We start from the raw sequence: 12,100 nt of genomic DNA, 5'->3' as shown, positions 1-12,100 counted from the left end.
TTGGATAGAGTGCTATGCATGCACAATATATACTATTATTAGATTGGATGCCATGTTATTACATGTTTAGTTTTGTGTGTTGGTCTTTGAGGGACTAATTGGTATGTGTAAACGCCGGATTGGTTTGTTGTGTAGATCGGAATGACACGTTAAATGTTGTAGGTGATGATGGAGAATTTCGTAAGTTCAAGCTATTTTATAATGGTGGTTAAAATTGCTTATATTTGTTTGCTAAGTTATGGTTATTTGTTCACATGTTGTATAATGAGAGTGTGTAAGTGTGACCGAAGTTACTAGTCTGATGTTTAGAAAAATATTATTTGATAGAAGAGTTAGGTTATGATCGGATGTGAGTTGAGTTGACAACAAAATATATAGGGTGTATTGAATTTTGAGGTAATGATACTTATAGCGAGGGTGGTGCATGGGTGGTCAGGGTCCTACTTGTATGTTCAAGATGCTTGTCTCTTTGGTTATTCTCCATGATATTGTGTGGTGGGTTCAGGTTCATCAATGATGCCTTCAAGTACGTGTTGTTTGTACTGATACTACTCTTTCTATGTCACTTGGCATAATCTTGTTGCAGGATTCAGTGATGTTTCATAGGTGAAGACAATGATGATCTCCGACAGCTTCTAATTCTTTTTCCTTAAGGTGGGAGTTGTGTCATATTTTCTTTTGTACATTGTATCTTCTTAGTAACTATTGTTCCCGTTTAGACTAATTCCATGGTAAGGTTTTTGTTGTATGTTCAAAAGGAATTCTGTTGAAATTAAGGTTGAGATTGACTTTTCACTTTATTAAGGTAATATATTATGTTTCGAGTTACTTCTGCATTTTTTATTTTTAAATTGGATGATAAGAGTTCTCCTATCACCCAATATGAACCGTAGGGAGGAGTATATTCAAGAAAATTATGATAACTTTTTCTTAATTTTCTACAACAATAACCAAAGTTTTCTTTCTTCAGTATCTGAAATTAGCATTGGAGCTTAATTAATTTGAATTTGCACTTCGTAGGGTCTATACGAAGGAAAGCACTTCTATCAAGAATTTTTACATATCCATGACTTGAACCTGAGATTAGGAGTGACAATTAGGCGGATTGGGTCAAATTTAAATGGGTCAAGACAACAAATAAATGAAGACACAATCCAGTCCAAATTCACTTGGATCAAAATAGATTAGGTAATATATTATAAAACGCGTCAAGACCCAACTGAATCTAAGTTTTAATTGTTTAATTTATTCTTTAAAATACCTTAATACCTAATGATTTTTATAACTATATATAAAATATTAAATTTCTTTTTAAATAAAATATTTAATAAGATTTGAATTGAATATCTACTCAATTTTTAATAAATTTAAATGAATTGGATTGAAATTGATGGAGCAAATAAATGCCCCAAACTTAAATGGGTTGAGCGGGTTCGGTTGGACCTTTCCACTCCTATCCGAGACACAAATGGTAAATTTTCTTTATTTTTTTGCTTTAGTAACGTGGAGCCGAGCGAATCACTCAAAAAGCATATGAATCATCTTCTCCCTCGTTTGCACCAGAAAAATCCAAGTGCTTCAATGGAGTTAACTCTAGCTTCATCTGCTTCATCAAAAACTGCACTACTCAGCTGTAAGTTCCTTCAATATCATCTCTCATTTACCTTAATTTTGGAAAATTGAGCATTTTTTGTTGATATCGTAGGCCGCCAAATGCGATTGGGTTCGCCTAAATTACCGAATGTTTGGAGGAGCAGTTTGTGGCGTTCTCGTAGTTCAAGGAGGAATACATCATTGCGCACTGTTGCCTTGAGCACTACAGTAGGATTGGGAAACACTATGGAAGCTCCTGCAGCCAATGCTCAAAATGTTAATTATATGTGGCCTGATAAAAAGGTCTGACTCTTTTGCTAAGCTTTTAGTTGGAATCGGTAATTATATTTTTTCAATGAATTGTGTGATTAATTTCGAAGAAGTGCGCTCTTTGATTTTCACTTTTGCTAAGTGCCCTGTCGTTTTTCTTTTTGTGCTTTTCTCTTTCAAAAAATATTATTTTAACTAAATATTTCCTAGAGAACAAAGTCCTTGAATCTATCAATTTATTGCAAGAAATGATAGGAGGAAGAGAAAGTTAGGGGATGCTTAGATCACGTTTTAAGGCATTTTGGTGGACAAAATTTCTCTAAGGTTGTAATGTTTCATGGTAACTAGAAAGTACGGCAAAGTCACAATAGTTAACAATTCAAAATATTTATGTAGTATTTGAATATATCGTAGTTAGAGAAAGAATTTTTGACTCTCCAAATAATAACAGGGTCACGTAAAGTGGAATAGAGGGAGTATTAATTCTTCTAGGGTGATATGACTTTCATGATTTTGTTGTAAGAGCTATATCATTTGCAGATTTTACATTATGCTTGTATAAAATGCATGGTAAGTCTTGTCTGGAAACTACTTCATTATTTTTGTCTGTATGATATATCTTTACTGTGGGATTATACTATGTATGTTGTTGTTGTTGCATATATCTTTATCAGGGATGAAAAGTCTTGGTTGAAATGTGGATATTGCTCAACTTTTATCTATGAAGTACCTCCTTTTGGACCATTCGGCGTATTTGTATGTAGACGTTTTCCTCTCCATGTTAATTATTTGCTCTGATAATCTGTAAGCAGTAGAAAGAGTAATTCAATAGTCTATCAAGTATCAATTTATTTGATGGTATATCCTCAGTTACAGTGATATGTTTTGCACCATATCTTTCATGAGCAGTGATTTTAACCTCAGTAAGTCCAGTAGGCTTGTCCAAGTTGAAACCAAGGGCCATAACATATTTGGAGTCGAATACTATTACACTTTTTGTTGAATTGTGCTCAAAGCATATATCTACTCTCCCACTTCCAGCGCCATCAGAAGGAAATCAGATAAATTGTTTACTTTGTTCTGTTCATTTCTTCTTGGGGTTGACCACCATGTTGCTAAGTTTATTAGTCAAATTTTCAGCTCAGGGATTTGCAGATAGAGCAGTTTGGTAATACAAAATTTCATTTATGCAGAGGCCAAGGATCTGCATAGTAGGTGGTGGGTTTGGAGGTCTTTATACAGCACTGAGGTTAGAATCACTTGTTTGGCCTGATGACAAGAAACCACAGGTAATTTTGGCTTAAGGCTCCAATCCTGTTAGATCTTCAGATGGGACTTGCATTCCCTGACGCATAATGCTTTAAAACATATTAATCAGTGAATATCACTTTGTTCCCCAATATTTCGAAGATTTAATTTCTTGTAATGTCCTATAATGACAACTTGTTTTCCAATTTGGTCCTTTTTCATCAGCTAATCAAGAAAATTAGATAAAATACTGTCACATATATATTTTTTTTAATAAGTCAGTGTCACATAATTGACATACAAACAAGTATTATGGAAGGTTTAAAACTTTAAAAAGAGAAAAAAACATATATTAATTTTTTATTTCCGGAATTGATGTGATATTTCCTGAGATATGGAACCTTTTTTGTTCTAAAAGTTTTCATGGTTCATTCCCAAATATAACATCGGCTAAAATTGCACTCGACCTACCTTTGGATCAAAACACCCATATTCCTCCCTTTGCTTTTTTTAACCCCATATTACACTATTGACAATTTTTTAGAAATTAGTTAATGTTTATTTCCTTCATCTGTGCCTCAACATAGTCCTATTTCTGATCTCTTATCTTACAAAAATGTCCGTTTCCCTGAAAAATCCATTTTCATCTTGATCCAAATGTAGTTTATACTTGTGAGTTTGCTTAACTCTCTCTTATTATCATGGATTCTTTTCATGATTCTGGAGTACAATATTTGGAGAATTTGATGGGTGGGTGTCAGTCCTTTCTTTGTTGTGTAGTCTCCATATGTTGTGGTGTTACCTTGGTCTCTTCCATTTGTGATGATCTCTTTGAATTTGATGTTATTGCTATGAATCAAGAATTTGTAACGTTAGATGTTGCTGCTCCCGGAAATGTAAGTGTCTACACTCATTTCTGCTAATAGACAAGCTATGGGGAAATGAAAAAGATAATGAATACAGTGGGATAAAGTACCCCATGTGTTCTAATCACTCGTGTCTCTTTCTTTTTTCCTGTATTGGGATACTTCGGATTTCTCCTTTAGATGGAAAACCTTTTTTCCCTTAGATGATTCAAAATAATGTGAACTGATGCTAGTATATATTATTTTATATACTTAAGATCAATGGATCATTTTTTTACTGTTCAACTATTTCATATTTCAAACTATTATCATGACCACTTATTGATTAACTATGTAATAGTTCATTCAAACTTTTTTCTAGTAATCTCAGCACTAGTCAGATTATGTCATCTATATGGGATGGAGGTAGCACTTTTGGGGATCAACTTATCTGCTACAAAAGGAGGTTTTCTGAAAAAAAAAATGGTTGATATCTTTAATGGGGATATTTATTTAGTGTCTACCTTTCATTAGGCGGTAGAAGCACTATCCTTTTGAAATTTGGCTGATTAAGGGATGAGTGAAGTATCCTCCCATTTCTTTTATTTTCTCTTCTTTCCTTTTCTCTTGCCTACTTTACTCATGATTGAGGTCGCATCTGCTTGTGGTGGTCTTTCAACGTTCTAGTAAAAGCTCTCTTCATTCATCTAGTAAAAGAAAGAATCCAAGAAACTATGTTGCTGTAAGAAAAGAACATAGAAGAAACAAAATTTGAAGCCTTGTCAGTCTAGATTCGATAATTTCCTCTAGGCTTACAGTGCTCAGCTCAACAGCTTATGTTCCATTTTATACTTTTTTCTATAAATTATGCAACTCTTATTTGGATAGATATTAGAAAGAAGAGAAAATGAAGATACAAACATTACCCTCACTTGTTAGTTCACTGAGAATGTGTCTCATTGAAATAATTCAGGTAGTCCTCATCGATCAATCTGAACGTTTCGTTTTTAAGCCATTGTTGTATGAACTTCTCTCTGGAGGTATGCTACCTACTTCCTGTTCGATGTAACCATTCATGACCTAAATGCTTATATTTGGTTCTTGTCAATGTTATAAGCTTCTAAATAAAACATTTCAAATGCAGAAGTTGAGGCATGGGAAATTGCTCCACAATTCTCAGACTTGCTTGCCAATACTGATGTGAGGTTCTTCAAAGACAGGGTAAAATGCTTATATCCATGTGACCACTTAGGAACTAATGCACCTACAGCAGGGACTGTTCATCTCGAAAGTGGTCTCCTCATAGAATATGACTGGTATGCTCGTCAGCACTCTAGCCTCACTTGACTGGGTAACAAAGAAATCTTAAATTGCATTTAGGATTGAAGCTCTTTTTCTTGATGTACTATATCCAGCCTTTTCCTGTGTCAGAGGCAAAATTACCTTAGCACTGCCTTCTCAAAGTCCAAAAGTTAGAAATTCGTAGTGTCTTTAATTAACTAACTCTGTCATGAGGTGAAATTAAGTCATAGTGGATATTATCACTATCTAATAATCATGTTAGCCTGTTGGATTTCAAAACATGTTATCCATAATCTGTTCTTACTCCACTCAAAAAAGTTGTCTGGTCAGTGATTTTGCATTAAATTTTTTGTATCTCCCAAATTTTCTAGGTCATTGGGTTGGTTAGACAAGGAGATTTAATCCACATAAAATCCACATTGCTTAAGGTTTTTACTTCTCTTTTCCTAAAAAATAATACATGTACCAATTATGATGGAGTCTATGTATTATATGCAGGATAGAGAATGGAATAAGAATACAGGGAGTGGAACAACTAAAACTTAATAATAAGCATAAGTCTGTTTTTTAAAACGTAAAGACATGTAATATTTTACATTGTATATTGTATAATATTTTTTAATGCTTCAAACCAAACATCTAACAAAAAAATAACTTCTGCTTTATTATAATCCCTGCATTATAGTCCCCGTTCTTCTAATTCATTTATAACTTGTATTTAAACCAAATGTCTCCTTAGTTTCCTTGGCAAGACATGACTAGAGTGTTCTAATTTCCCTGTCAACTGTTAGAGATTGGAGAAGCTAAGTGCTAGAGTTGTTTTTCTTGAAAACTTCCCCTTGGCTTGAAAGACATAAGGATTGCTTGTGATACCAAATCATGCATCTTTATAAAAACTTATACTAAATCATGCATAATACCTAGTATTTCTCAAAAAATAATACCTAGTAAGATACTGAAACATGCTATACCGATTTCCTTTCTCTGTTGGCTTTCTCAAATGATTTGTATTTTGTATGATGTTCCACGTCCTCCTCAATTTGTTGCCAATATCAGACAACTGTAAAGATAGATGGACTGAATTCAACCTCAATTTGAGTAAATTTTTACGTCAAACAGATTTTATTAAGTTTAAAATGAGGAAGTAATATTTGTCTTCTTACTGAAGTCTACGTTTCACTACTCCCTATCTTTTTATGTGATCTAGTTATTTTTTGGAGAGTCAATGATGCTTTCTTTGACCACGATTTTATCAAATGAGTTTTAAATATTTTGAATTGTTAACTATTGTGACTTAAAATGTAAATTTTATTTCATAAAAATTGAAAATTCACCAAAATTAGTTAGTTTGACCATCATACTTTAAATGTGTTAACATAAAGTGGAATTGAGGGAGTATCATTCATCTGTTGATTGGGTGATTAACTATACCTTAAACATGGTATGCTGATATGAAGGACTTTTTCTTTCTTAAATCTTTGGGCTGCCAGGTTGGTCCTTGCTATAGGAGCTGAGGCCAAACTTGATATTGTTCCAGGCGCTGCAGATTATGCCTTGCCATTTTATACCCTAGAGGATGCTCATGTCAGTACTTGATTGAATAAGGTTACAATTTATCATTTTAAAGTAAACCTAAATTGTGATATTTGGCTCTTATGCAAATTTGAAGTGTTTCCAGCTCTTCATTTTTTGTGCAGAGGGTTGATAAAAAGCTAAGAGAATTAGAGCGCAAGAACTTCGGTAAGGACTCTGCAATACGAGTAGCAGTGGTTGGATGTGGTTATGGAGGAGTTGAGTTAGCTGCCACGATATCGGAAAGGTTGAAAGAAAAGGGAATTGTACAAGCAATTAATGTTGAAAAGACAATTTTGTCAAATGCTCCAGCAGGAAATAGGGAAGCAGCACTAAAAGTAAGCAATTTACATCATTGAGTTGCCATCATTTCATCAAAGGTGCTTTAGTGTCATAGTTTTTCCACTCTTTTTTCTTCCTTTTATCTTTCAACAAAAAATTGGATCACTGTTCACAACATTTAATATGTTAAGCATATCGTGTATATGTTGGAATCAATTAGGAAAGATACAGCCTTGATTTCTTTCCTTGTTTAGAATAGGTGATTATTTAAACATCTAATAGGTTTGGGAAATAATCAAGTAAATACATTCTTCATTTCTTTCTTTCGTGCTATATTTTGTAAGTTACAGAGGCAATTGAGCTATTTCCTTTTATATTATTGCAAGTAGTACAAGATTTAAATACAAGTACATTGAGTCTAAATAAGGAAAGAATCAAAAGAAAATTCCTACAAATATTCTATCTATATTTGGCCTGTGTGCACTGTTAAGGAGTAGGTCAAGGTTCATTCTAGTAACACTCCCTCTCAAGCTAGGAGTATAGATGTTGATCATGCCCAGCTTGTTACAAAGGTAATCAACTCGAGCTCCATTCAATGTCTTTGTGGACATTGTTTTTGTAAGTTCAGCCCTTTTGAATTCTCCTCATTTTACAATGTGATAAACTTCTTGTTTCATCATGATCCACCGTCTGTTGTGTCCCTTATATTTGAACATAAGCAGTCTTCTTTCAGGTACTTTCGTCCAGGAAAGTTCAACTCATACTTGGTTATTTTGTCCGATGCATAACAAAAGGAGTCGAGCCTCAGACCTCAGATGCTGAACCTAAAAGTATAGACTCAGCAGCTGATCATTCTGAAAGTGTAACACTTGAATTGCAGCCTGCTGAAAGAGGCTTGCAGGGTCAAACTATATGGGCAGATATAGTTTTATGGACTATTGGATCTAAACCACTACTTCCTCAGTTGGAACCTAGTGATAAACCTTACGACATTCCTCTGAATGCTAGGGGACAAGCAGAAACTGATGAAACTCTCCGTGTCAAGGGTCATCCTCGTATATTTGCTGTTGGTGATTCTTCTACATTAAGGGACAGGAATGGGAAGTTGCTTCCGGCTACTGCACAGGTAGTTGATTGAATTTATCTGAGTAAGCTTGTGCAAGAAATACATGTGAACCTATGATTGAGAGGCATGCTCTTTCTGTACTGATTTTTCTGTGGTTTTTGTTACAGGTTGCTTTCCAGCAAGCAGATTTTGCTGGTTGGAATTTGTGGGCTGCAATTAATGACCGTCCATTGTTGCCTTTTAGGTTTGTTCCATATCTGCTACATCGATTGGCTATCTGATTGTGTTTATTATTTGTTGAGTGAGCATCTGTTACATGGTTTAGTTCCCTTAATTTGGAGAAAAATGTTAGGTTTCCTAGTTTTCTTTTTGGGTTAAAACCTAAATTGACACTCCAACTTGCACTCATTTACAACGCCGGGCCCCTCTTAGTGATGTTCTAGTTGAACACCTATGTTTGTTAAAAAGTTGGATAATCAACTCCTCTACCACTAACTATAATGTGTGCTTCTTAATTTTCCTTACATTGCATAAAATGATGCGGTCAGTTGATGAAACCAAAGGTAAGCTTCTTTTAGGTTTTACACTTCCTCCCACCATAATTTTTTTTGAGACAAGTAACAATTCTATTCAATAAAAACTTAGCCACCCCAGAAAAAGGTGCTAAGTTGGAAGCTTTACAATCATCGAAAAGGTGGTTAAACCCCTGCCCAATTTGAGAAGCCTTCAAACCCTGAATCTGTTTCCTCCATAAAAAATACTCAAAGCACCAGTGAAGAAAGAGCTTCTTTGCTCAGAAACTGACTGTGGTGTTGGCAGCAGCATCTTCACGGTGACTCTATTTTTCCCTAACCATTAAAAACTCCCTCCTAATCCTTCTCGTCTCTTGAGATTCTGAGACGAAAATAGCTTCTTCAAGTTTGAAATTTATGACTGCCATCTTATATTCTTTTGTGTACTTATACTCTCTTTTAGTAAGAACAGCTTTATGGATACTTCCATTTGTTAGATTACTAATTTGAGCATCAATGGTCGTAATTATCATTGTAAAACCAAACACATTGACATTTTTTCAATTTTGTGAAAGATATGGTTGTGTACAAAGAAGTGAACATTAAGTGCATCTACTCAAATATTTGTAGATCCACTGACTTAAATATCTGTCTCACAAGAAGCGATAGAAGGTCACAACTGTGTTTTACTCGTGAAAGAAAGATCATTGATAAAATCCCTATTTGTGTTTGTTGGTATCGACTATGATTTATGGGTCATAATTGTGATGGCAAGAAAGTAGGATGCACAAGATCAAACGTCTTCAAATGATATAGCATACTAAGCATATTTATGATATGGTTGATGATGACAAGAGGCTATATATTCCTAACAGATGTATAGCAAAGTGCTCTCATAGTATACTGGTTGGCGGTTGCATGCCCTCTGTATCCGGTATGAATTGATACAAGAGAAATAAAAGTGGAATAAGCTTTTTCTTAATTAGTTGGTGGAGCTTGAGCACTCCCTTCTGTGTAAGTGAGTTGTTAGAAAATACTATTAAGCCTAGTCTATCTATTAAGGGGTGCTAATTAGGTATTGGTCCATTAGTGAATTTTCCATAGAAACCTTATTTAATTCCCTATAAATACAGTATTATGGGAATGGGAAAACATGTTTTTTTTCTTTCATTCAGAGATAGATGGCTAGGGTAAAATTATCTTTGCATCTAAAGGTTATTTAGGTTGTGAAAACAGGGAATCATCCACTTTTTAAAGATTCCCAACAACCGTGATTCAAGTCGTGAAAAGATCAGCTTCCTAAATTTCTTTATAAGTCTCCGGAAACAATTTTTACTTGAATTACTTCAGTTAGGCAACAATATACCATATGCTATAGCTTTTTCTTAAATTTCTTTTTTCAAGTGTGGACCTTAACTAGTGAGGAGAGTTATTGACACTTCCTAATCTATTTGCAACTATTCGAGTTATCAGTCCTAGTTACAAAGTTGTATCAGCTGATTGTGACACAACGTTAATTTTCTTGATTAAAATTATGCCACTATGCCGCAGGTATCAAAATTTAGGTGAGATGATGACACTTGGGAGGTATGATGCTGCTGTTTCACCAAGTTTCACTGATGGACTGACCTTGGAGGGTTTTGTTGGTCATACTGGTACACTTCAACCTTCACATTTCTAGCAGGCATCAGTCTATTCACCCCCCAAACCCCCGTCTCTCGTTCTTCACTTTCTCATATTTCAGTTGGTACTTATTGCAGCAAGGAAAATAGCGTATTTGATCAGATTACCAACTGATAAACACCGCGTGCAAGTAGGAATCAGTTGGCTACTGAAATCCACAGTTGATTCAGTTGCAACAATACAGACAATGCTCACTAAAGCCCAATCAGGCTCCTAAATCAGTTGCTTTTTGGTCGGTACAATCTTCTCTGGAACCGACCCACCCTTCTTCGTGCTGAGGAGGGACCGACATCCTCATCCTTTGTACAGTATTATTGAGAAAATTGTTTTGAGTTGCAACAATACCAACAATGCTTGCTAAAGCCTAAATGAGGATCTCAGAGTAATGCATTTGTTGCAATCACATTAAGGTGGGGAGCTAGTTTACATTTATATCCATAATTCTTATAAAGGGCATTCAATGAACAATTACAGGTCCAATTAAAACCAGATTAAACCATACTAGAGCAATTGGAACGCCTAATGTGGTGGTGGTGGTGGGGGCTGGGGGACTATATTATTTGTTAGTCTGTGATTGAATTTTCTACCTTAAAATGCAGAAAAGCTTACCCTAAGAAGCTACTACATTAAAGAATATGCCATATTATCGTCCAAAAAGAGAAGATAAATACATGTTTCATTTAGGGGAGTACAAAACCGAACTGAAAATCGAACCAAATCGCAAATCGAGTCAAACCCGGAAAAAAAATCGACTAGTGGTTTGGTTTTAGAAAAAAAACCCGACTATATTTGGGTTGGTTTGGTTTGAACTAAAAAAAATCAACCCGAGATCAAACCAATCCGAATTTATATATATAATTTTAAAATTTTATTTTATACATAAAAATATTTACTTTGTTATAATTATTAAATATTTCTTATACTTTTCCATAGTTTTTATTTTTTAATATATTATTTCAAGTTTGAAACTTAGAATTATGAATGGGTCAATAAAGATTATAGTCTACAGATGTTGGTAATTATAAATAAAGCTTAAAATCAAAAATCAAATTAATACTAATGCAAAAAAGAAAAATCAATTCAACACTAAGAATGACAATAATATTGAATATTTGTTCTTTAGTTTTACATTGGTTTAGACAATTAAAATACATAATCTAATTTTAATTTCCTTTAATATTTAGTCATGTAACTAATACTTATTAAACTTAATTTTAGCATGATTTTAGTACTTTTAAATTATGATCATTTTCATTCTGACTTGTTAATTTGCAATATTTGTTTTACGCGATTTCATTATTATTATTTTTGTGATATTTTAGTGTCGTTAATCATATCATATTGTGTTATATTTTTTAAGAAACATCTTAGATAGTTGTATTTTGGTAGGACTAAAGAAATATTTGAAGTACAAGTAAATTATATGTTTGTATGAATACTTTACCGGAAAAACCCGAAACAACCCGAAAAACCCGAAAAAATCCGAAAAAACTCGAGGTTGAATTTATTGGTTTGGTTTGATTTATAAATTTAAAAATCCGACACAAATGGTTTGGTTTGATATTTGAAAAACCCGAACTAACCCGGCCATGTACACCCCTAGTTGCATTGGTCTATTTAAAATTTCATGGGGTACCTAATGGTCGTCCCATTTAACTAGTACCCACATTATGCTTTAGTTGCATGAATATTCAGTACTACTTCTGTCCACTTTTAATTGTCATATT

The 12,100-nt window shown here is 34.0% G+C and overlaps 1 protein-coding gene across 1 annotated transcript; it reads left to right on the top strand.

The window, feature by feature from the left end:
- The first annotated feature begins 1,475 nt into the window (after positions 1 to 1,475).
- Positions 1,476 to 10,841, top strand: LOC102581506 (alternative NAD(P)H-ubiquinone oxidoreductase C1, chloroplastic/mitochondrial). Its single transcript, XM_006363950.2, has 11 exons — positions 1,476 to 1,633; positions 1,706 to 1,896; positions 3,057 to 3,152; positions 4,930 to 4,996; positions 5,101 to 5,272; positions 6,749 to 6,842; positions 6,956 to 7,168; positions 7,846 to 8,238; positions 8,346 to 8,422; positions 10,242 to 10,345; positions 10,451 to 10,841. The coding sequence occupies exons 1-11, from the start codon at positions 1,534 to 1,536 to the stop codon at positions 10,588 to 10,590; spliced, it is 1,647 nt and encodes a 548-aa protein (XP_006364012.1). The 5' UTR covers positions 1,476 to 1,533; the 3' UTR covers positions 10,591 to 10,841.
- Positions 10,842 to 12,100: the final 1,259 nt, after the last annotated feature.

The sequence above is a fragment of the Solanum tuberosum genome, unplaced genomic scaffold, assembly GCF_000226075.1.
Source record: "Solanum tuberosum cultivar DM 1-3 516 R44 unplaced genomic scaffold, SolTub_3.0 scf00453, whole genome shotgun sequence".
In the NCBI taxonomy this organism is placed as follows: Eukaryota; Viridiplantae; Streptophyta; class Magnoliopsida; order Solanales; family Solanaceae; genus Solanum; species Solanum tuberosum.
The sequence above is the reverse complement of the archived record's forward strand: the minus strand, read 5'-3'. Positions and strand labels throughout refer to the sequence as shown.

What these genes read in the sequence shown, in the direction of transcription:
- LOC102581506 (XM_006363950.2), top strand. Translation starts at nt 1,534, where the DNA reads ATGAATCATCTTCTCCCTCGTTTGCACCAGAAAAATCCAAGTGCTTCA. An exon ending in AAAAACTGCACTACTCAGCT is followed by an intron (nt 1,634 to 1,705) that starts GTAAGTTCCTTC and finishes TTGATATCGTAG; the next exon opens with GCCGCCAAATGCGATTGGGT. An exon ending in ATACCCTAGAGGATGCTCAT is followed by an intron (nt 6,843 to 6,955) that starts GTCAGTACTTGA and finishes TTTTTTGTGCAG; the next exon opens with AGGGTTGATAAAAAGCTAAG.